Source organism: Myotis myotis, unplaced genomic scaffold (assembly GCF_014108235.1).
Source record: "Myotis myotis isolate mMyoMyo1 unplaced genomic scaffold, mMyoMyo1.p scaffold_m19_p_2, whole genome shotgun sequence".
Taxonomy (NCBI): Eukaryota; Metazoa; Chordata; class Mammalia; order Chiroptera; family Vespertilionidae; genus Myotis; species Myotis myotis.
In genome coordinates, this window is record NW_023416324.1 from 172,795,527 (window position 1) to 172,820,692 (window position 25,166).

The following is a 25,166-nucleotide window of genomic DNA, read 5'->3' on the forward strand; positions in this document are numbered from 1 at the left end:
ACAGAGCCCACCTATGCTGCTGCAGGTGCCATCATGGTCACCATGACTGCCAATGACTGCTCCATGATGACTTGTGACTGAGCAGCAGCATATGGACACCTTTACTAGCCCATTCTCTTTGGGGACATTTTAATACTTGAATGCAGTGCTCCTGCTTAACCTCATTTGCCCTAAATTGTTTTTGCCCTGGATGACGAGCCAAGTGACACCTTCTAGGGCTGCTGTGCTGAGTATCTCAGAGGTGTCAGTCTGTACTCAGACAGGCTGTGTAAGTGATGGAGACTCCACTCAGAGTTCACTTTCCAGAGGAGAGCAGGGAAGGAAGGGGAAGAGAGGAATAGTTGTACAGTTGCCAAAATAAGCAAAATATGGATTCCTCTGCACAAATAATAGAAAATAGAATGTGAGTTTGCCCACACCTGCAGCAGCGATTCAGTAAACCCAGGGATCTTCTCAGACCACCAGTTTGGGCAAGGAGGAAACATTGAGCTTCCGCTTCCCAAGTCCCACCCCAAGATGTCCACAGGTCATGTTTGCTCTGAAACAGAGGTTCTTAACCTTTCTGTGGCAGGAACCTGATTGGCAGTCTGAGGAAGCCTGTGGACCCTTTCTCAGACTAATATTTTTTAACATATAATCAGGGAAACTAATTCTATTGAAAATAGTTATCAAAATGTTAAGAAAACAAATGTGCGATATGGGAATATATGTGATTTACTAACACATTATGTAGCAAATTCCAGAGGCAGGTCTAATAACTATTGTAAATTCAAAGCAGTGATGTACATGAATGGTAGTATGAGATATCTGCCATAGCTGTAGCAAAACATTAAAATACTTGTGATTTTGACGCCTGACAAAGGCATGGGTATTGGTAATATGTCTGATTTGTCGCCTACATTCACAAGAAAAGAAAATGCTAAATTTCAGTTAGAGCTTAGGAAAGATAAGAATGTAACATTTTATCTCCAAGTTCATAGTCTTCTGGATTCTATCCACAGACCCCTTGGAAGTTCATGGACTTCGGGTTAACAGCCCTACTCTAAAGGGCCAAGGCCCCCTAAGTGCTCACTGCACTTAGGTCTGGACCCACAGGAGAGCTGGATAAAGATGTAGCTAGTTGAGTGCATCTGATTTGAAGGGGCGGCTGTGGGGAAAGGGCAGGCAGGAAAGCCAAAGGGGAGTCAAAGTGTTGGAGGTTAGTTGTACTGTTGAAAAAAAAAAAAAAAAAAAGCAAAATATGGATTCCTCTGCACAATTAATAGAGAATAGAAAAAAAAACATGTTCTGTGTTGAATGTTGAGTCAGACTCTCCTTATACAAGGATGGCCCCTGAGATTCATATTCAATGGTATTGCTTAGTAAGTTCTGATTTCAGAATATTAAGTGACCCTCTCAACCCCAAAAGGAATCAAGGTTATAACATACTCCCAGGGAAAGGGGTGGGGGTGGAGGGACTCTGTCTCAAGTAGTGTCAAAGGTCCTAGCAAACAAGACCATTTGGGTCTTTCTTCTACTTCCCAGACTGAACTTTTTCCGGGATACTCCAGACTTCCGTGTCTTGGCCTGCGGAGGAGATGGGACAGTTGGCTGGATTTTGGATTGCATTGGTAAGAATGGGCTGGGAGGACCTTTGCAGTTTACTTATAGTAAGTATATTTAAAGTCTGAAGAAGGCAATAAAAAAGAAAGAGAAATGTAGCCATGTCTTGCTCATCCTTGTTTCCACTCTTGGACCAATGCTTGACTAAATATTTACTTTGGGTGGAAAAACAAAGAAACAAGACCATGGAAGGATTTCCACAGGTACAGATGGAATAGTTTATTTCAGGCCTTGCCTCAGAAACATCTGTCATGTCCAGGGTTTGGTCAATGGCAGGACAGGCCAGATTGGGTGGTCTGGGAGGAGGGGGGCGTGTAGGTTTGAGACTCCAGGCAGAGCCAAGGTGGTGGATAAAGGCCAAAGAACTAAGTATAGATGCATGTTCCAGGGAAAATCACCTTGAGATGAGTACCAAGAGTCCAAGCCCAGAAAGCACATATATAAAGTGCAGACTAGTGCAAGCAAAGAAAGGCCACATTTGGCTGTGTCTAACACACTTAAATCAGAGGGGCAGTGGTGAGAGCCCAGGCTGAAAATTAGGGTTCCTAATCCAGCTCTGCCTGATCTATGGGTCCTTGGACACATGACCCCCAGTAAATAATGGAGACTGACTCTGAAATCCTGGGACAAGAGCATATTCAAGATCTAACTCTGGAGAACCTAGATAAACACTGGGATGTGGAACATAAGGACAGGAAAGGGAAGAGCTTGGGAGCGCCATCATTCAAGTCCAAGACTGGGCCCATAGCGACAAGCCCTGGGCTGCTTCTTTCTTCCTGTCATTCATTCCACAAATATTGTCTGTGCACCTCCTGTGCCAAGCTCTCCTTGAGACAATGAATAAACGGACAAAAATCCCACCCTCAAGGAGTTTTCCTTCTAGAGGGAAGACACAAGCAATAAGCAAAGAAGTAAGTGAAACATATATCAAAAGGTGATAAAAAAAAAATATGTAGCAAAGAGGGGGCAAAGGGAACACAGGTGTGGAGTGAGGGCTGCAACTGAAATCCTAGTGGTTAGGGAAGACCTCTCAGAGCAGATGATGTTTGCATGGGGACTTGGACGGGGTGAGCCATGCGGATACCTGAGGGAAGAGCAGTTTGGAGGCTCCTGCAGTCACGGAAGTGAGAGGTGACCATGGTTTGGACCACAGCAGAAACAGGCAATGGGGAGACTGCAGCTGGAAAATTTTCTTGGTACACTAAGTTGTTACATGGCCACATCTAACTGGATACCTTATTTTGAAAAGTTTCACTATAATGCCTGCTCCATTTAAGCTTCTAAATAGAAAAACAAAAATAAAGTGAAATTACCAATAATTTTGTGTCAGATTTTGGATATCTTTTGAAGGTAGAGCCAATAGGATTTGCTGACAGACTGATGTGGGAAATGAGGACAAGAACAGAACCAAGGATAGGTCATGATGGACCATGAACAGGGCAGGGCAGGGCAGGCTGGCCTCCAGAGGTCATAAGCCGACCCCTGAGAGGGGTGGGACCAGCACCTGCACTCCTGCTGCTTTTGGCTCCCTCACAGGCACTTTGGTTTCCATAGAAACAGCCCTGCCAAGCAGCCACCCACACACTCCTGTCACCTCCAGCTTGAGTTGTTTGTGGGAGGAGGGAGGTGTCCCTTGGGAGTCAGGAAAGAAAAGCTGATCAGCAGAGGATGGATGGTTGCAGTACTGAGAGCTGCTTGCATGGTTCCCTCTCCATCATGAAGGAGAAAGTAGTCTTTGGTGAAAAGTTTTATAAAATTCATCTGCAGAGGACACAGGTGATAGAAGCTGCTCAAAATAGAAAGAAAGAAGGTCATGTGAGATTATCTGCTTTTTACAGGTTAGTGGGTCAAGGAAAAAAAACAAACAGTGGTAAGAGGAATAATGGCACAGTGTTCATTCATTCATTCAAGAAATATTGGAGTAATTATTCAGTGCTCTCTACCACCCCAAGTTGGTCCCCTCCCTGATCTGTTCTCCCTCTATAGCCAGAATGGTCTTACCTAAATGTCAATGGGTTCATGATGCATGTGGCGCACATAAATGGCTTCTCATTATTCTTAAAACAAATACAAAAACTCTTCAAATGATCTACAGGAATCTGTGTGGTCTAGCAGCTGCCCACCCTTCCAGCCTTATACCTGTATCCTTCTCCCTCTAGCCTCAAGCCACACAGTTCCTTTCTCAGACCCTTGGATACTGGTAGACCCACCCCTTCCACCACAGGGCTCTTGCCCGAGTTGTTCCTCCTGTCTGGTATGCTCCCCTGGTCTTTGCTGGTCAGTTTCTACTTCATATCTCAGCCAAAGTGTGGCTTCCTCAGGAGAGCCTTTCCTGACATATCCCCAGCCTCTGTCACCTTATTATAGGACCACACTCCTTTCATCTTCAGCATAAATTTGAAATTTATGGGAAGACCTCATTAATATCTGTCTCTCCCCTTTGACTACCACGAGAGCCTAAGTCATAGATTTTTTTAACCTGCTTTTAGAGCCATAGTACGTAGTAGGCCTTCAGCAAGTATGTATGGAGATACTGTGGTGAATGAGATAAAGATCCCAGGAGGGTACAGTACATTCAGGGAATAAATGAATAGTCAATTACAAGACATTGTGATAAGATTATCCCTAATGCTAAAGAAACATTCTAGAGAGGCACCTGGTCCAGACTAGGGCCACCAGGGAGGAACTCCCAGGGGCAGCATCTGAGATGAGCCACACAGAGCTTGTGATTTAAGGCACTGAAAACATTAAGATATGGTTGACATGTTGCATGGGAGGTTGGAGCGGTAAGAGATGAGGCTAGAGAGGAAGGCAGAGCCTGGAAGAGCCTAGTGTGCCATGCTAAGGGGTGAGGGGAGCCCCAACAGTGTGAAAGCAATAGACTAACGTGAGCAGGCTTGTGGTTCAAGGATTTCCCATCCTGGCGAATGTGTAGAGAACACATGAGGGGGTGGAACTGGAGGCTGAGAGGGCCAAGAGGAGACAGTTGCAACCATACCAGTGGGAAGGAATCATATCATTCCTGAACTCAGGCATCACTATGGGGATAGAGAGAAAAGTCTTCTTGGAGATCTATTAAGGGAGAAAGCTCACAGAACTTGATGAGTGAATAATGTGGGGTGAGGGAGAGGGGAAACCTAGGATGGCATCCAGCTTTCTAGCCTCCACACTGTGAAGATGGTTGACTACAGAAGAAAGAGCAGATCTAAGGAAACAAGGGTCTTCCAGGCAAAGGGAACAGAGTGTGCAAAGGTAGGGAGGCATAAACACTGACTATGGGTTCTGGGAACAATGAGAAAGTCCATTGCTTTACTCCATCCTCCATCTTAACCCTCCCACTTATAATCTCAGCCCTGGGTTTTGCCAGAGCTCAATCACTCTGGCACAAGTCAGACAAGCCAGGGGACCTATGAACTCCTGTTTTGCTGGGGCAACCCTAGCATGATCCTCATATAGGATGCTGATTCCTGTAACACCCCAACCCCCTATCAGCACTCCCCCATAATATCATTCATTGTCCCTGGCACTAGGTGAACTGAGGTTTATGTAAATAGGCACCTTCTTGAGCCCAATGGGTGTCTGCACCTCTTTCAACTTTCTTAATCAGCTAACATAAACCTCTGTAGGTCTTTAGCCAGATTAAAACATACATGGTCTTCTGTGCTTTCTCTAATGGTTCGGCCTGATGCTGCTTCACACCAGCATGGAAAATAAATTTAGGAATCTGTGTATTTGCAAGTCTGGGAGGAGGTGAAAGTGGCGAACTGCTACCTGGGCGCCAAATGACACATGGAGGTTTTCCGTTAGACACACTGTTATGTTTAACTTTTGAACACGAATGACTTTAGGTGTGACATCTTCAGTTTTCCAAATGCCTCACTATTCCCTGATGTCTCAAACCCACCTGTGCTACTGTCTATGCACCTGCCCAGTCCTTGAAGAAAGGAGGAGCATGTTTGGAGCTCTAGAGCTCTGGGTTTGGAGCCTGGCTCTGGAATTACTTTCCTCTCTCTTCCTCATTGTCTTCATTTATGACAAAAAAGATAAGACCCTGCAGGGTTGGTCTGAGGAGTAAATGTAACAAGTGCTGGTTATCACTAAGGATTAAAGCTGCACAAACTACAGTAATGATTTTTGAGGTTGCTGTCACCCCAAAGGAAAGGATTGGGGTGAAATTATGATGAAGAGATGCAAGTTACAAGGAGACAGATTTCGTTCATTATGAGAAAACCCTTTGTAATGGTCTACACCAGTGATGGCGAACCTTTTGAGCTCGACGTGTCAGCATTTTGAAAAACCCCAATTTAACTCTGGTGCCGTGTCACATATAGAAATTTTTTGATATTTTCAACCATAGTAAAACAAAGACTTGTATTTTTGATATTTATTTTATATATTTAAATTCCATTTAACAAAGAAAAATCAACCAAAAAAATGAGTTTGCGTGTCACCTCTGACACGCGTGTCATAGGTTCGCCATCACTGGTCTAACACACTGCAGATGCAAGAGATTACTTCAGCAAGTAGTGTGTTCCCCATCATGGGAGGTATTCTAACAAAGAACGCTATGGAAGGGTTCAAGCATCAGGTCAGGGATAACTAGATAACTCGGACATTCTGTAATCCCATGGCATATGGTTCTCTCATCCTCTTCATGGGTTGCAGATAAGGCCAACTTTGCAAAGCACCCACCAGTGGCTGTCCTGCCTCTTGGAACAGGAAATGACCTGGCCCGATGTCTCCGCTGGGGAGGAGGTGAGTCTACCTGGGAGCGGCACTCCCCTGGGGACAAGCTTTCCAGTCGATAGGGATGCTCCACAGAGCTAGGCTGAACTTCCCTCTAGGGATCACATTCCACAGACTAATGCTCAACTCTGGGGTCAGATAGATTTCATGGCTGTTTCCCTGCCCTGCATGCCAAGCTTATGCTTACCCCTCACTATATTTCCTGTCATCCTGAAACTATCTGCTTATCGTCTGCCTTCCCCAGTAGAACAAGTCAACTTTTAGGTAGAGTCTCCTTCCCAGCACTCATCACAGTAGGGGCTCATTTTGACATGTGTTTTCTGCATAAAATTCCCCCTGTCAAATTCCTGATCTTCTTCTGAATTAGGACTCAGAATGCAGACTGAAAGGCCACATCACCGGCTATTGACAGCATCCAGATCAACTTAGCCCTCCCCCCCCCCCCCCCCCCCCCCCCCCGCATGACCCTCATTTTGAAAAGTTTAGAAGGGGGAATTCAAAGTGGTAACCAGCTTACAAGGCAATAGGCAGGAGCTAAGTTGAGATCTTTGCAAACTATAACAACCCCCATGGAGCTGGGCGTGCTCCAGAGAGTGCAGAAGTTCAGATCAGCCCAAGGAGCCCACAAACCAGTCTGGCAGGTAGGATCAGAGTGAGACTGAGGATGGCTGATCAACTCAGAGAGCAATTCAAAACCAGGCCGGCAGCCGGCAGTGTTCAGAGGCTGGTGCATGTTTGGGGGCAGAGCAAGTGAGATCCAGCCTAGAAGGAAGTTGGCAAACACTGGAAGAGCTACCAGGGTCCTCAGCCACACACTGAGGCTAGAAAAGAGTCCTCTGTTCAGAGAGACAGGCAGAGTGTGGCCCCGCACTGTGAGCATTAGGCAGCAGAGACAGGCACCAATTTCATGCAGGAAACCCAGCCTGCACTCCCAGATAGTTTTAAGGCCCTCCGCTATGTAGCTGCTACCACTGCTATCTTGTAGGGCATCCCCTAAGTTGCTGACCAAAGCCCTGACAACTTGAAAATACTCTTCAAGGTTGCCCCGAAAGTAAGTAGGAACATAGAAGTGTTATTTGAAAGAAAAGACTGTCTGTCCCACTAACCTCTCACTACTTACAATGCACCTTATATGTTAGTTTTCTATTGCTACATAACAAATGATCATAATATAGAGGCTTAAACACCCATTTTTAGTTCACAGTCAGAAGCCCTAGCACAGGCCCTCACAGGTTGAAACCTGGTCTCACTAAAGCTTCTGGGGGAAGAATTTGCTCCTAAGCTCACTCAGGTGATTAGCTGAATTCAGTTCTCTGTGATTGTAGGATTGGGGACCTGTTTCCTTCCTGGTTGTCTGCAGGGACCACTCTCAGAGACGAGAGGCCTCCCTCATGACTTGCCAGATGGGGTCCCTCCATCTTCAAAGCTGGCAACAGAGAATCTTCCTCTTGTCGAATCCCTCTCAAGCTTCAAATCTACTTCTTAAGAAAAGCCCAGTCCTTTCTGAGGACTCCTCCAATTAGGTCAGCCCCATCCAGGATACTCTTCCTCTCTCAAAGTCAACTGTTTCACGTTATGTACCTAATTGCCTCTTATTCATGGGACCCAGGGCAGGCAGGAATCGGTGGGGGAAGGGGGGTCATCTTAAAATCCTGTCTACCACACTGTCCCTCTCTGACATGACATGGTCTAGAAATGGGTCCTCCCTTCTCCCATATGCAGCTTCCCAACCACCCAGCCCAAGTCTCCAGGGCTTGCTTCAGCAACACAGCCTGCCCACTTTTGGCCAGCCCCGCCCCGCTCCCCTGCTGCTCTGGCTTTCAGATCTCCCCCCAGCTTCTTTCTATTTGCTCCAAGTTGCCCTCTCCTTCTCTGTGGCTCAGGGAACCTAAGTGTCTCTGGCCCACAGGCACATTGGGGGACTCCAGGTCACAGATGCCCACAGGATTCCCTGCTCTGAGCTGCCTGTACATCAGCGACAACTTAGCTTTCTGCTTTGGGACTGATGCAATGTTATGCTCCACAGGCTATGAAGGGGGAAGCCTGACAAAAATCCTGAAGGAAATTGAGCAGAGCCCCTTGGTGATGCTGGATCGCTGGCACCTGGAAGTCATCCCCAGAGAGGAGATGGAGAACGGGGACCAGGTCCCGTATGACATCATGAACAACTACTTCTCCATTGGTGTGGTGAGTTGGCCATTGTTTGCCTTTCTGCATGGAAGAGAAATGCTTGGGAAGGCAGGAAAGGTTCTGGTCCACCATTGTCCCCCCGGCCTGCTCTCCCCTACTCTTTACCTCTCCTGGCTGCCTCCAGCCTTGACTTATGTCCAAGCATCCTCACATCTGGACACCTTAACTGTACCAAGCCCCCATCCTTGGTTATATAGGAATTTCCTTCTCCAATAATTTTAACTAACCATAGAAAAGACAGGACATTTTTCAAAGGACATATTTATCCTTTGGATAATTTGAAACAGTTAAAGAAAAGCAGCACCAAGAAATAACCAAGGGGCGAGGTCAGGAGACTCTCACGCAAGCTTCCAGAGATGTAATTCTGTCCTCCAGGGAGGACTGCGTGAGTCCAAGCAGCTTGACTGGCTTAGCTCTCAGAATTCCTTCTCTCCTGTTTTCTCCCTTCATCTCAACCCCATTCCCCACATTCCAAGTGCTCACAAATCTCTGTGGCTTCTCCCCTGGCTGACTCCTCCGGCTGAGCTCTGTGCTCCTCCTTGGTGCTCCCATGGCCCTCTGTACTTATCCCATCACTGCACTCTCTGCATTAGATTGAAGGGATTGGTTGAGTGTGTCCGTCTCCCTCTGCCAACACACACACACACACACACACACACACACACACGCGCGCGCGCGCGCACACACACACACACACACACACACACACACACACACATAGTGCCACATTCCTCTTGCTCCCTGCAGCCCCCAGCACATCTAATGCAGCACAGTTACATTGTGTTGATGAACTCAACTTCTGATCCAAAGAGGATGGGGTGGACACTGCTTCCCAAACTGTTGGGGACAGGAGGGGAGAGTAAAGGGATCCAACACTGCCAAAAATGGAGCTGGGGTTTGGGAGGCAGGTGCAACAAAGACAGTAGCATTTACTGAGCTCCTACTGTGTGCTCTCCACCGTGCCAGATTTTATGTATTCTAGTCCTCAGAGCAATCCTGCAGGAATCTTGTCCCCACTGTCCCCATTTTACAGGTGAGGCCTCAGGACACTGGGCCAGGAAAGGGCAAAGCTAGCACATACATGCTGTGCCTCATTCTGAACCCAGGCTCGTTCCTCGGTGTCCCTGTCTTGGAATTTAGCTGTCCAGCTCCATATGTATTTGAGTCCCTCCAGACTCCAATTGTGTGATACCTGCACTCCTCAACCATCCTCACCTGTGCCTCTTTTGACACTATTTTGGTGGTTAAAAAAAGAGAGAGAGAAGAGAAAATGATAAAAATATTGTGCAAGAGCAGGTTTAAGGAAAGGATTTTGTTTTTTAGTAAGAATAGTAGAAAGAGAACAATGGAAGCAGAAATGATTACTACTAGTAATAATACCTTAGATTTATAGAATTTATAATTTTCCATAATTACAGGGCAGTATTATCTCCATTTCACAGGTGAGAAAACAGAGACAAATTAAGGGATTTGCCTTCATGTTTTGACTCCTAATCCAGCACTCTCTTTCTACTACTAAAACAGAAGAAAGGCATTGCTGGACCCACAATCGGGTTCTGAAAAGATGGAGGTGTTGGATCAGGAGTAAATTCAGGGGTCTCTGTGCCCTGTTCTTGTTTATCTCCTCAGCTCCCTTAGTCTCAGGTGAGGGAGACATCATTCCCTAGGCCTTTTCCATCACTCTAGTGACCTTAGCAGACTCCTCCCTCCTCTTCTTGGCTCAAAGGCCCCTCTCCTTTTCGGATCACCTGCTTAAGCTCCACTTCCCCCAATGGGAACATGCAATCGTCACCTCTTACAAATCAGGCATGACTGGCATATCTAGCATCCAGGGGGCTTCCCATCATTACCTTTTCACAAAAACTCAAGTCTTTAGCCTATAACAACTAGAATATAACTTGATAACATTTATTAGGTAACTACTGCACACCAGGCATAGTTTCCCTGTTGGTAAGTATTGTCATTATTCTTTTGTACTTTGTAAGAAGGAGCTACAGCTTAGAAAAATACAGAGTGATGAAGCCAGGAGCCACTACTGCCTGGATCCAGAGCCCACTGAGCTGTGAACCATGAGCCCTGCAGCCTCTGCACAAACCCCTCTGTCTTCATGCCACCAAACCGGCAGCATTTGGGTGGGGGGATGGCGATGATTCAAAATTTAGTGTGTGCTGGCCCACCTATGCCCCTTGTCAGAAATGCAAATTCTACTCCCTGACAGATCCTGATTCCACTCCAACCCACAGTTTTACTTCCTTACAATGATTCAGTTGGTCTGGACAAAGTCTGGAAATTTGTATTTTTAATAAGCCCCTGAGATAATTCTGATGTAAATGGTCCCCATGAAGTCTTCAGTGAGTGAAGACCATTCATTAGAGCAGAGAATAGCCAAAGGAAATAGTTCTTCAAGGAGCAGAAACCAGAACTGAAATAACAGAGAGAAAAGACAGGCAGGTGAAACAAGTACCTATAAGCAACCAGCCAGAAATGAGAGCTGAGCTGCAGGACAAGTGACCTGCCTTCAGCCCCAAATCTTCTCTCTTAACACACCCAGACTCTGGTTGCCAAAAATAACCCTGCCTGTCTCTACACAGTGCCATATGTAAAAGGGGGAGAGGGGACACTCACTTAGTATTAGCTAACCAAATGGATGGATACAATAAGAGAATAGACAACCTCCCCTCAACTAGATAACCAAGCCTAATCCCCAGAGCCAACACTGATCATGGTTTTAATTCATTATTGCAAATAAACTGGGAAGGGAGGGAAGAAGGCCAGCTAATTGTCCCCCAAGGAAATTCATGTAAACAGATTCTCCATCACACTCTGTGGTCAAGCTATTTATTTGCCCTGGGCTGACTTACAATAATCCAATCTGTTCATCCTTCAAATTATGAAGAACTTCACAGCACCTTTTCTTATAATCCCTCCACACATCTTTAACTTGTGCATATTTAATCTTTTATTGCAAAGCAGTGAGGAACCAGGGCTGTTTTTTATCTCCGTGGTGTGCCCTTAGCCTTCTCGCAATAAAATGTTTGCAGGGTTTGTGTGCTCGCTCTTTAAAAATTGGAAAGGGAAATTCTTGAGAAAACAAGTAGCCAACACACAACCCTAACAGAACCTGGGGCTGACATTTGCAGAAGCTCCTGCTCCCTATTTGACTTCCCAAACTTTGTAAGACGAGAAGTAGGTATGTAAACCAACCCACAGTTTTACTTCCTTATGATGATTAGAGTCAGACTCCTTTGGCAAAGAGAGCTGTGCAAAGTCTTTGGCTCTTTTGAAGGACTTGGAATATCTGTTAATATCAAATGTCTGCTGCCTTACACTTACTTACAAAGGTGATGACAATGACCGCTGCTGTGGAGCCCATAGGTGGTAAAGAATTTGCCCTGACAGTTCACTGGTCCCCTTGTTACCATACAACCCATTTAATAGATGGAGGGATAAACCAGGAAAACGCTCCTGGCCTAAGCAAGGAGTGACTATGGCCTCATTGTCACCACATTCCCATAACCTTTGTACATGCCAGCTCCTGTCGGCGAAGCGTGGAGATAGTTGGCCTTCTCAGTCCCTCTGATAACATCCATTGGCAGGAGATTTTAAACATAGTCATTCAGGATGCTACTTCCTCTGACTTCTCTGGACTCCTTGTCTCTGCTCTTTATTTTTGGATTGGCAGAAATGTCAGGATGGCCAGGTATCAGTGACAGGAAGTTTGGGACTGAAATAATTCCTGGGGCATGTGTAGCTCTGAACGCCTCAAAGGCTCTGCTGTCACTGAGCCTTCCAGGATGAGTGAACAGCTAATCCCTTGATTCAATGAGATCTATTTCTAATGCTGAGGGGCCCCAGGGGCCAAGGAGAGGCCATAGTCATCACACTAACCCATGCCATTCTCCACCTTACAGACTGGATTTATCAGACTTCACCAGCCAAGTTTCTACAATGGTACACCTCCTACCCATTAGGGAATTTATATTTTTTTAAAATCATCATTGTCTCTGCACCATTGGACTCCCTCAGCCTCAGGTTTTTTGTCTGTGACCTGTGAGAGCCATGAAGGCACTAAAACAATGGGACTCGCTGAAAGGTGTCTTGGACAAGAGTTCGCCACTCTTTTTAATCCCCCAATCTGCCAGAATTTTTCAGAATAATCCAAACTTCAAATTATCTGGTTATTTTGACTCCTTTCTTTTTATCTCCATAAGTTGTCAAATTGGTTTAGAAATGCATTGTCCAATATAGTAGCCATTAGCCACACATGGCTATTGTGTACATGAAATTGGACTAATCTAAATTGAGAGATGCTATAAGTGTAAATACAGACTAAATTTCAAAAATGTGATATGAAGGAAAGAATTTTAAATATCACTATAATATGAATTACATGTTATAAGGATAGCATTTGTTAATTAAAATATATTATTAAAGATAATTTCCTCTCCTTTTACTTTTTTAATGAGGCTACTAGAAAAAATTTTAAATTTATTTCTACCGGACATCACTGGCCTAGACATCCCAGCATTTCAGAGTTAAAACACTGCTGCTTAGATTTGGAAGGGTACAAAAATATTTTGTCCAACTGTGCGATTGGAGTTTTAGTTCGAGAAAGAGTAGCCACATGTCCTCACTGCTGTCATCTTGTCTTTACCCCACACTTCACAGAAAGCACCCCAGAGAGTGAGGCCATCAGAAATGTCATCATCACATCCACAGGCTTGCAATTCCCACCTACCACCCACTCCCTTCAGAACAGAATTCTCCTTTTGCTGTAATAAATACCAAAAAGCAGTTTGAACCATTGTAGCACTGGTTTCCAAAATTTAAATGAAATCATGACTGAGTGTAAGGACAGCCAGCTCAGTACCTGACAGAGAGAAGCTCAACAGAGGGTAAAAGTGAATCTTGACTCTCCTTTGGATCCCCAGGTAGGGAAACATGATCAGAGCCTTGGCCTGCATTGCCTTTTCAAGACTGAACAGCAGCCCTACCTGGTTTGGCTCAGTGGATAGAGCATCAGCCTGCGGACTGAAGGGTCCCAGGTTCGATTCCAGTCAAGGGCATGTACCTTGGTTGCTGGCACATCCCCAGTGGGGGTAGGGGGGGTGCAGGAGGCAGCTGATCGATGTTTGATGTTTCTCTCTCATCGATGTTTCTAACTCTCTATCCTTTACCCTTCCTCTCTGTAAAAAAAAAAAAAAAAAGAAAAAAAGAAAGAAAGAAAGAAAAAAAAGAAAAAAGACTGAACAGCAAATGAACTGCTCAGCTCACCTTTGCCACTTTGTGCATTTACCAAGGAATTACACTGTCAAATTAGGACCCACATACTTGACTAATAATGTTGTAAAAGCTGGTCTTTGTGAAAAAGAAGTTTTCAAAAACCTAGTTATGAAAAAAACAAAGATAATCGGAACTACACAGTGAAGGGGTCTGTGCACATGTCCCAGAGAATAAAAAGGCCAGAAGCCTGTCGCAGCAGCATTGGGGGCAGGGAATCATGGAGTACAAATCATGCCAGGCAACATGTGATTGCTTTTTTCTTTTCTTTTCTCTTTTTCTGACAGAAGAAAATTGGTGCTTCAAAGGAACACAAGCAGATGGGATATGTTCTTGAATTCTAGAGAAGCATTTGACAGATGTCAGTGAATTTGGTTCAGAGTGTTCACTGAAACTTGCTCAGGGAGAGGGCGGGGCACACAGTCTGGCAGCATGAAGTGCAGCTGCAGGAGAGCTGAGCAGGCTGCACAGGCCCTGCAGACGGAGGCCTCTGGGGGCTTGCTCATCTCCCGCTGTGTGTCCACTGGGGTGCCTGCCTAACCAAGACCTTCAACTCCTGATGTGTCTTAAACTAAAAACTAAATCAGTACCTAGTTTAAACTTAACATTTTTAAAACATGATTTCAGCAAGGAGCATTTGCCAACACAAAATAAGCCCATATTCTTGGCTTTACCTTTCAGTAGTGGGCTGCTAGCTGGCTTCACTCCTCTGCCAAGTGTAAATATCACAAAAGCTCCTATTTGTCCCCTCACTAGCTTCTAGACTTTCGGTCCCCACCATTAACTTGTATTTTACTCACCACACACAGCACATGCTCAAAAAATGCTTCTTCACTGCACTATACCTCCTTATGTTCAAAAAAATTCCAGGGAAAGAAATTTGTAGATTTTCTATATTAAGAGCCGGAATTAATATACACTAGCTGAAAATTCACTGTATGAAATTTCTGTTCTCTTTTAGCCACATATTATAGTAAATGAGTTTCTGTATTTTTCCCCTGAACACATCTGAATCAGCTCTCTTGTTTTTTGGTCACTCCCCCAACTCCAGCCAAATTAACTAATATATTTTGTAATCCATCAACTGCACCTAAAGTGCTGGCATGTGCCATGGGGCTGAGGGGGAAAAGGGGTGTTATGAAGTCTTCTGCTGGAAAACCAGACAATTAACAAGGGAGGAAGACCAAGTTTGAGGAGGAAAGATGAGTTCATTTTCAGGTCTGAAGCTCAGGGTTGGTACTAGAGATATACTAGGGACAGTATCTAGATGCTCATACAGTGGGGCCTTGACTTACGAGTTTAATTCGTTCTGAGACCGAGCTCGTTAAGGAGCTCGTTAACTCAAATTACTCTGTCAACTCAATGCAAAAAATCGGCTGAGAGACAGCTGGTATCTCAAAAAACTCATTAGTCGGGACACTCGTAAGTCAAGGCCCCACTGTAACAACCATAAGGACGCGAGATGCAGTGTGGGCTACAGATTGGACTCAGGGCTAAGAAGTTCTGATCCGAGGATGGAGAGCCCAGAAGCATGTGCCATGGGAGCCATCCTCTCTGTGAATTCTGAGGAGAAGGTGGCTGGGAATGCAGCAAAGGGATGTGCTAAGAGGAGGGCAGCGAAGTGCCCCTACAATGGCACTTCTGACTCTTACTGACCTTGGGGAGAGCTGTTTCCAGGAACAATCACGAAGCAGAAGCCAGGGGTTTAAATAGATTTTTTTAAACTATTAAGCACGTTACCCAATGCTACAATTACTTCTACTATTAGGGATGGTTAGGAGTTAATATATAAGAGCATCTTGCCAACGTCAGTTTTCTGGTTTTGATAATGCATGATAGTTATGTAAGATGTTATCACTGGAGGAAGCTGCCTTACTGGGGGAAGGGGCACAGGAACTCACTGTACTATTTTTGCAACTTCTTGTGAGTCTTAAAATATTCTGAAATAAAAAGTATTGTTTTAAAAGATATGGCAAGATGTTTCCAAAGGCTCGCCCTCCACACACACACACACACACACACACACACACACACACACACACACGCCAGCCAGCTTCAGCGTTCTCACTGCTCACAGACCCAGACCCCCTCTCTCTTCTCAAAGGGCAGTGGCTGTCCCCTTCGCTCACCCTGAAGTATGGCTGGGTAGCGGGGAGTACTGCCAGGAGTCTACACGCATGGGGGGCACTACCCCCTAGCCTGGGACCTGCTGTTCTTCCCTGAAGTTGGGGGGTTTGCGCGAGAGCCTGTGCTTCCCTTCCTTCCACATCGCACCGTCATGACCACTAACCAGGGATCTGCTTTCTGTCCCTTTCCCTTTCAGGATGCTTCCATTGCACACAGATTCCACGTGATGAGGGAGAAACACCCCGAAAAATTCAACAGCAGGTAAGAGGGCCCTTGGGCTCCAGCGCTGCCCGAGCCCCGCCCCGAGCGGAACCGCGGTCCAGTCCGAGGCCTCCACCTGCTCTCTTCGAGGCCGCCCAGGGACTTCACTTTCCTGCCACGTTGTCGGAAGGAGGGCTTCCATTTCCAAGCAGAAAACAATGTTAGAGACCTGCGGCAGCCTAGCCTCCTGCCCCCTCCCAGAGGATGATGTGCAGAGGGAGGAATGGGGCGGGGTGGGGTGGGACGGGGTGGGGTGGGGGAGGAAGGGAGTGATGCCCCCGGCCATGAGGAGTGGAGTCTGCGCTTGGCTAAGTGGAACCCTCCTGGGGCTCGGCCGGCCGGCCGCTTTCTCAAAATGTGCCACCCTTACCCCGACCCCTAGCTGCCGCGATTCCTCTGGGGAGGGGGGCAAATGGGGGCGGGGGCAGGGGCCTTAGCTTCTCTCCGTCTCAAAGGCGAGGGGGTGGCAGCTCCCGGCGTGGGAGAGGGCGTCGCCTCCGCCTCCGCCGCCCCCGCCAGCAGAGGGCAGCAGAGGGAGGCCCTATAGAGGTCGCGGAACCGGAGCCCACCAGATCCCAGCCCCAGCCTTCGCACCCTGAGTTAGGGGTCCAAAAATGAAAAGAGAAAGGAAAAAAATAAAAAAAAAGATCATTTGCAAATAAAACCAAATCCTCCTTGCTGGCGGGAGGGATTTCCAAGAAGTGAGTGGTGACTGGCATATAGCTGTTCCTGGGATTGATAAATTACCTTTTTCCCTTCTTTCTTTTTCACGTTAGTTCATTTCCAACATTTCTCTTTCCTCTGTGTTATACCATTTCAAGATGACCTCTGGGCCCCACTCTACCCTCAGACAGGTGGGGAAGGACTCACACTGAGCTTGATGGGCTGAGTTTAGCCCTCAGGGTTCTCTTTAATGCAGTGGTCTGGTGTTATCTGAAGACATTCCTTTAAAGCCCATTCCTGAAAAGCTCCATCATTTTCATTCCTACTCCTTCCCCCTGACCCCACAGTCTGGGAAGTTAGCCAGAAAGCAGAAAGTCTTTTTAGAGATCAGAAACTGAACATAAGAAGCTACTTCAGCATCAGGAAAATTAATCTGTGTCATTTAATAGTAGCTGAACTAATCTTCTTAGGGTGTGTATTCTGTCACAGGCATATTCCGTGGCCTTCACATACACAGATCGTGCACACTCACAAAACACTCTCAACAGGTATATTTTCAGCCCCACTCCTGTTATAGGCACAGACTTACAGATCAGATGACTGTCTTCTCACGATCTTTTCCACTCTCATATATATACAAAATCACTGTTTTTTTAAAAAAGTACTTCTCTTCCATCCACTCCAAACTTTTATGGTCCTCTTCTTATGCAGGTATCTTTATACAGACTCATGCACACATACTTGCTAGGATGCCACATGCTTGTGAAATCCATGGGGCTTCTGTTTATTCATTCATCCATTGAAGACATATCACATACCAGGTACTGTGCCAGAAGTCTTTTGAATAAACATGTGAGGGGCTCTCAGTCCTGTGGTGGAGACAGACTAGAAGGCAGATGTTGATGAGTTTTGCGTTAAACGGTGTAAATCTAGGTGACCTATGGGAGCATAAAGCCAGGGCATGGAACTTGGTGTGGAGGGCTTTCCAACAACAGAGATGCCCAAACCAAGATACAGAAAACAGGTGTGTGTTTTCTAAGCTAACAAAAAAGAGAGGGACAACCCAAGGAGAAGAAGCTAAATGTTCACATAGATACCAAGAAATACAAGAATGCAGCATGTTTGGGCAAGAGCAAGCTGTGCAGTGTGATCAGTTGTGTGGTCTCTTGGCTCGGGAAAAAGCAAAACCTCTGTAGCTGGTAGAAAGCAAGGAAGCACAGAGAGGGAGACAGTCCTCTATGTTCCAAAAATCCATAGGTCAACATATGACATAAATAGAGCAATCATCAGTCACTCACATGGTTGAATACAATGAGAAAGATACCTCTGTCAGAAATTGTTATAATTGTGCATTTCAATGCAAAGTATGAACAAATTCACTGCTCTCTGAATGACTGTTTTTCCTTCCCAGTTAGGTACATGCCTTGCCTTTCACCTGATTGAGGTCAAGGTAGTGTAATCACCTAGAACAGCGGTTCTCAACCGGTGGGTCGCGACCCCTTTGGCGGTCGAACGACCCTTTCACAGGGGTCGTCTAAGACCATCCTGCATATCAGATATTTACATTACGATTCATAACAGTAGCAACATTACAGTTATGAAGTAGCAATGAAAATAATTTTATGGTTGGGTCACAACATGAGGAATTGTATTTAAAGGGCCAGAAGGTTGAGAACCACTGACCTAGAATGACAGGCATGGGGATTTGCATGTAAATCCATGTGCCTGCTAATAAGTGAAGACATTGCAGTGTAGAGATAGGCCCTGTTTCACAAGGTCCCAGAACACTTTCTATTAAGAGCTTTGAGTCCATGCTGCTTCTTTGAGAACCCGTTCTTGCTCACATTAAACATACCCAGGAGTGCCCAATTTGTCCACTGAGAGGCAGGCAAGCAGCCATTTTCTCAAGGCTTCCTTATTTAGCGCTGGAGATGGTTTTAAATAGGCAGGTGGTTGTTGCCATGGTTACCCCATTACACCAGCAGCTAAACTTAGGAAGGGCCACAAGGGATAGGAAGAAAGCTTGATATCGATATCGGGATTTGGAAATGTAAACGATATTATCAAACAAGGCTTCATTTTACTCAGCTGAATTTAGGTTTTCCAAAGAGTAGTCACTGGTTGGCTGGCCGCCCTTACCATTAATGCTCAGGACTGGGTCCTCAGGGACAACCCTGAGGTTAAATCTAGGGAGTTATAACTGTTTGTTTTGTTTTGAACATGGGAAGGTGACTAGTCGGGGCTGAATTTATCAGGAAACTTCAATTTTCCCCAAAGCTTCTTGAGTTTTCAAAGCTACTGTAACAAGAATCCTTAACCTGAGGTACAAGCGCTGTGGAAGCTCTGAGGACACTTTGACATTATCATTATATGCAAGATATTGAATATATTTTTCTGGAGGGACTATCAGAAGGTTCTTGGAGGGATCCATAATCCTCAAGTGGTTAAAAGTCACAGTTCTGAGGCCTCTTTGAATCCTAACAAGGTCTTCCCCCGATGGCCTCTCTACACAGGTTGTTGCCAGGGAAGGTGGTTGGTTGCACAAAACTAAGCTATGTTCCCTGGTGGAATTTCTTTGTTAATGGAGCAAGAATCAGACCCAAAGGTGCAAAAGATGAGCTAAGTGTGATAGTCAAGGGGGGAAAAAGGGCCTTTGATGGCAGATAATATATTTTGGATATATTCTACTTCTAATCATTGACAGACTAAATATTAATTGCTAATTTATGAATGTTATGAAAATTATCTCATTATTGGCATAAACCATAGAAGAAAGATTTAATACAACTAAGATTTAACACATTAGAAAGTGTTCTAGGATACAAGAGTAAGTAAGACATGGTCCCTGCCTTCAAGGAATTCATAATCTAGCAAAGAAAGAAAAATAATCCTCAATTATTTTTTACAAAATTATTTTTACATACAAGATTACATTTAGTAGGTAATATAGTCTATAGGAAGTTGTATAGTATCAATGCAGAAATAGAGTTATAAGGGAACCAAACTAGGAGCTGTTTGTTTGTTTTTGAGGTCCTACTAGATACCAGGTGATACACTCAGTTTTTAAACTACATTAGATTATTTATTTGTTTTTAATATTTTTCCTTATTGATTAAGGTATTACATATGTGTCCTTATCGCCCCATTGCCCCCCACCCCCACTCATGCCCTCACCCCCCTGTTGTCTGTGTCCATTGGTTAGGCTTATATGCATGCATACAAGTCCTTTGGTTGATCTCTCCCCCTTACCCCCACCCTTCCCAACCTTCCCTCTGAGGTTTGACGGTCTGATCGATGCTTCTCTGTCTCTGGATCTGTTTTTGTTCATCAGTTTATGTTTCCCAATGCAACCATACAAGGTAAATGTTAGCATTTCTATTTTACAGATAAAGAAATTAAGGCTGGGAAAAGCCGAATCATCTAGCTGAGGTCATACAACTTTTTAAGCAGTAGGGCTGATTTGATTCTCTTTTTTTTAGCTGAAATATAATTGACATATAACCTCATGTTAATTTTAGATATACAACATAGTGATTCAATATTTGTATATATTGTGAAATAATCACCACAATGAGTCTAACCCAGCTCCTAACTCCAGCGTGCAAACTCTGTTTATTATACCTTCTGTCTTTCATGGCAAGCCCCTATTATATATCCAACCTTCTGTTGTGAATTTATTATATATGATCTCACTCAGGGCTCACAATAACATGCAAGAGTAAGTGCTACTGTCCCCATTTCAGAGATGAAGAAACTGAAGCTAAGGAAGGTGGAGCTTTTCCCATCTCCATCCACTGTTACTGATTGTCTTTATGAGGAAATGCCTGCTGAGTGTAAATAGGGACCACAGGTATACCACCTACTCTTAACTTGTGCATTAGGACTCTTCTTCCTAGCAAGGAGCAAGACCAACCACATGATTCTGTGAATCAGTGTTAAAAAAAAATTATTAAGAATTTCAAGTCCGTGACAGCAGAACATCAAATCAAGCCCAGGGTCCTCCTAAGTGTGGGGCCCTATGAGACTATACAGATCTCACACCCATGAGCTGGCCCTGGAAAGGAGAGAAGAATTAATAAAAAGACACATTTGCCAGGACTCACAGAGTGGGGAGCTTGCAATGAAGGTAAAAGAATGGTGGGAAGAGGGTTTCACCTAGGGAAGTGTTATCAGCCCCTCAAACAGGCAGTGGTCAGTGTTCACGGATGAGCTGAGGATGTCACAAGTCTTCCAGATATCCAAGAGCCAGTCCTCCATGAAGTTTCTGGATGGACTCTCCATGAAGATTTTTGTATATATGGAATATACACATCAAAGCTACCTAATTGCAATATCACTGTTAGTGAATGTTTGGAAAGAGAAATCTAACTATAGAATTTTTTGTTGTTGTTGGTCAGAAACTCAGAGCACTTGAGGAATGTGTTATTCCAAACCTGTTGAGTGCCATTCACTTGAATATGTCCCTCAGCAGTTCAGGCTGAAGCAAGATATTTCCTGTTAGGGCCTTCAAAGGGGCCGAAACAGTGCTTCATTCCTACCAGAAGCTGACCGCCTTTCCCAAAAGCTCTTGGGTAATTAACAGGCTCTAAAGTGTTAGCTTTCTTGGAGCCAGGGCCATGGAGTAGCTGATGAAGGGTTCCCCACAAGCCCTAATGTAATCTGAATTCTTAAAGGTTGGAAATACATCTTGAAAATAACTAAGCTCTTAATAGATATTTATAGAATGAGGTAGCAGGGTATGGTCTAAGTTGGCATCAAAACTTGGCTCTGCAGTTTGCTAGCTATGTGACCTCGGGCAAGTTACTTAATCTCTTTAATCCTTTGCTTCCTCCCCTGAAAATCTTACAAGGTTGCTATAAGTATATAATGAGATAATGTGTAAGTTCATGACACACGGCAGGTTCTCAATAAACATTTGTTGTTTAATATTGTCGAATGGCAAGCATGAGGAAAGCATTGACTTAGATTGCCAGTGAAGTATTGCCAATAAAAGGCTTTTCTGATGGAGTGGGGTTCATTATCATAGGGTCATTGCTGCATTGGCATGACCCTCAAACTAAAACGGTGAAGGACAACTGAAAGTTGGAGGAGAGTCCAACTGTGATACATTGAATCTGTCAAAATCCCTCTCCAGGGGTTGGGAGGATGGCACCAATTAGCCAGCCAGGATTGGGTTGAATTCTATAGCACTGGTGCTGTAGATAACATCCCCTCCACTGACTCCATGGGTGTCCAAGAGGCAGAATTGTGACTACCAGAGACTTTAAATCCAAAAGCCAAGTCTAGGCAAGATCGAGATAGGAGTCACAGACCCTCGACGACATGATAACTGGAGGAACAGGGTGAGAGTGAGTAAAGGGTAGGGGTTGCATTAAAGGTGCCATGTGCTCCATGGATACTTAGGGCTTAACAGCTGGGGGCATGGAGTGCACAGTTAGTGGGTAGGTGGATGGTCCAGGGCAGTCAGACACCTGACCTTTGACTACCCTTTCTTCATTGATGCTCACTGTCCCCTCACCCATCAAGCTCTTCTTTTCCCACTTTTTTTTTTTCTTTTCCCACTTTAGATGAACACAGAGATGTTCTGTGGGGGGGGGGGGCAAAATAAAAGCCAACAAAACTCAAACCATACCATTCTAGAAAAAAAGGGGGGCCTCCTCTCTTGAATACCTACAGTATGCTCTGCCGTCACAAGCATAAAGTGTATCACCATTTATATAAGGTTTTCTTTATCTAAAAATGAAACCATTATAAGTTATTCTTTTTAAAATATATACATATTTTTTTATTGATTTCAGAGAGGAAGGAAGAGGGAGAGAGAGAGAGAAATATCAATAATGAGAGAAAATAATAGATTGGTTACCTCCTGCACGCCTCACACTGGGGTTTGAGCCCACAACCTGGGCATGTGCCCTGACTGGGAATCAAACTGTGACCTCCTTGTTCATAAGTCAACGCTCAACTACTGAACCATGCCAACTGGGCCATTCTAAGTTATTCTTTCCAGGAGCCCTGTGAGGTAGCCCGATGTTATAGCCAGATATTTGACTTTCCCAAAGCAGGAAGGTACAAATGCAACAGACACAGCAGGGTTAAAATCCTCACTGCTGGAGACTTCATCCTGTAGCCTGAATTGGGCTTTCCTTCTCCTCATCTGGTATTCAGCACCCACAAGAGACCAGCACTAGGTGCCCAGAGGTCCAAATTGTCTGCACCTGTTTCCCTCTAAATAGTAAACTATGTTTTTTCAAATATTTTGGATTCAGAAAAGCCCCAAATGAAATTGATTGTGGCATTTTCTATTTCTATTCTTACACCTGTAGTTATTTATAAAGGAAATGCAAACCTTATGCTGTGTTCAAGTACCTTTGACTCTTCAAGTCAGTTCTGATAGAGCAACTTATTGAATTACTTAAGTGTTTATAGCCCACAAAAATGTTTTATCTCCCACCCTCCCTAACCCTCCTTAGAGAGATGAAGAAAGTAAAATTAATGATATCTGGGTTCATATTTTTCTCACCATTCATCATTATGCAATCGTAGAAGACCAGGGTGTTTTGTTTTGCTTTTGCTTTTTGTTTGTTTGGGGGACTCGGGGCTATCTTATTTGTTTATAGTCATCCCTTTATTTTTTGAGGGATGACTGTAAATGAGAAAACAGCAACATGGATCATTAAAACCATGGATGGTCAACTATTTTAGGAAGCTGTTATTAATATTTTTGTGCATCTCTCTGCCCTAAAGAGTCACAATATTTTAAATAATATGATGAAATCACATGGACTTTTAACATTTCCTTCATTTTACTCCTGGATGCCTCTCCTTGTTGGAATATACAACACAACTTATCAGACTGGTACACACAAGCCACCTATGATATCTCAAGGTGCCCTATAAAGTTACAGGTTCACCAAAACAATTCCTTGCTGAAGCTTACCAGGTCTTTTCTTCTAACCCCTGCCACGCTAGAAGAAGGAAGGTATGATTCATGTCAACAAAGAGTGGAATCAGTTTGTGATAAAATCAGAAGGAACTTGAAAACAAGCTGTGTTTTCAAGTCTTTTAGGCCAGATAACCCAAAGTTATCAGTATTTATTTATTGATTGAGCTCTAGAAATATTCTCATCAAAGAGCTCAAGGTGTAGTATAGAATCAAGCTCAGAAGAGTTAAGGTCAACATGATAACCTCATGGAAAAAAATCAAAGTACACATTTAATTTAAAGTAAGGTAGGAGCTGGCCAGATCCTCAAATGGGTGTTGACAGTCTGGATGCTTTCCAGAAGGGAGAGGTTGATAAAGTCCTGGCACTTGAAACCATGTCTTTAAGGAAGGGCTGAATTTGGGATTGTTTCACCCAAAGAAGAGAAGACTTAGAGAGAAGTGATTATTGGCCTCAGATATTTTTAAGTGTTTCTCATAAAGGAGAAATTAGGTTATTTTGTATGACTAGTCAATGGAAAAGTGACTGGATAGACCACTTTGAGCCCCAAATAAAGAAGATCGACATACCATATCTTCAAGTGCAAGGAGCATTTGAATTGGGGAGGGGTTCCACATTCATGCTCAAGCAGATGCTAGACAATCATTTTGGGGCTCTAGTGGAGCCAAGTGCCCAAGAGTGCAGGTTCTATCACCAGAGAACTTGGATTCAATTGTTGGAATTGTCCCTAACCACTATGTGTGACCTTGACCAAATAACTTTCAAACCTCAGTCTGCTCACCTGTAAAATTGAAATATAATACTAGTTTAGTTTCCTACAGCTGTAACAAATTACCACAAACTTGGTGGACTAAATACACATTTACTATATTACAGTTTTGCAGGTCAGAAGTCTGAAATAGGTCTCAGTGGACTAAAAGCAAGGTATCATCAGGATTGCATTTCTTTCTGGAGGCTCTAGGGGAGAATCCATTTCCTTGCCTTTTCCTACATCTAGAGGCTGCCCACATTCCTTGGTTTGTGGGCCCTTCCATCTTTAAAGCCAGCAATGACCAGTCTAGTATTTCTCACATTATATTCCTCTTCTATTCTTTTCTCTGCCTCCCTCCTCCACCAAAAGGGACCCTTGTGTTATGTGGGACCCACTCAAGTAATCCAGAATAATCTCCCCATCTCAAATTTAGCTGATGGCCAGTTGAAATTCCATCTGCAACCTTAATTGCCCTTTGCCATATAACCTAACATATTCATATACACAGGTTTCAAGGATTAGAGCATGGACATCTTCAGGACATTATTTTGCCTACCACAAGAACCTTACCTCGTAGAATTTTTTTGAAGATCCAATGAAACCAT

The 25,166-nt window shown here is 44.4% G+C and overlaps 1 protein-coding gene across 4 annotated transcripts in view; it reads left to right on the plus strand.

Annotated features, from left to right (window-relative positions):
* Window positions 1-25,166, plus strand: part of DGKG (diacylglycerol kinase gamma) — a 206,065-nt gene that overhangs the window by 93,767 nt on the left and 87,132 nt on the right. For all 4 annotated transcript variants that reach the window (XM_036349800.1, XM_036349802.1, XM_036349803.1 and 1 more), the window contains 4 exons: window positions 1,525-1,610; window positions 6,268-6,357; window positions 8,375-8,535; window positions 16,142-16,206. In XM_036349800.1, coding sequence (XP_036205693.1) covers window positions 1,525-1,610; window positions 6,268-6,357; window positions 8,375-8,535; window positions 16,142-16,206 — 402 coding nt within the window. The remainder of the gene's footprint in view (window positions 1-1,524; window positions 1,611-6,267; window positions 6,358-8,374; window positions 8,536-16,141; window positions 16,207-25,166) is intronic.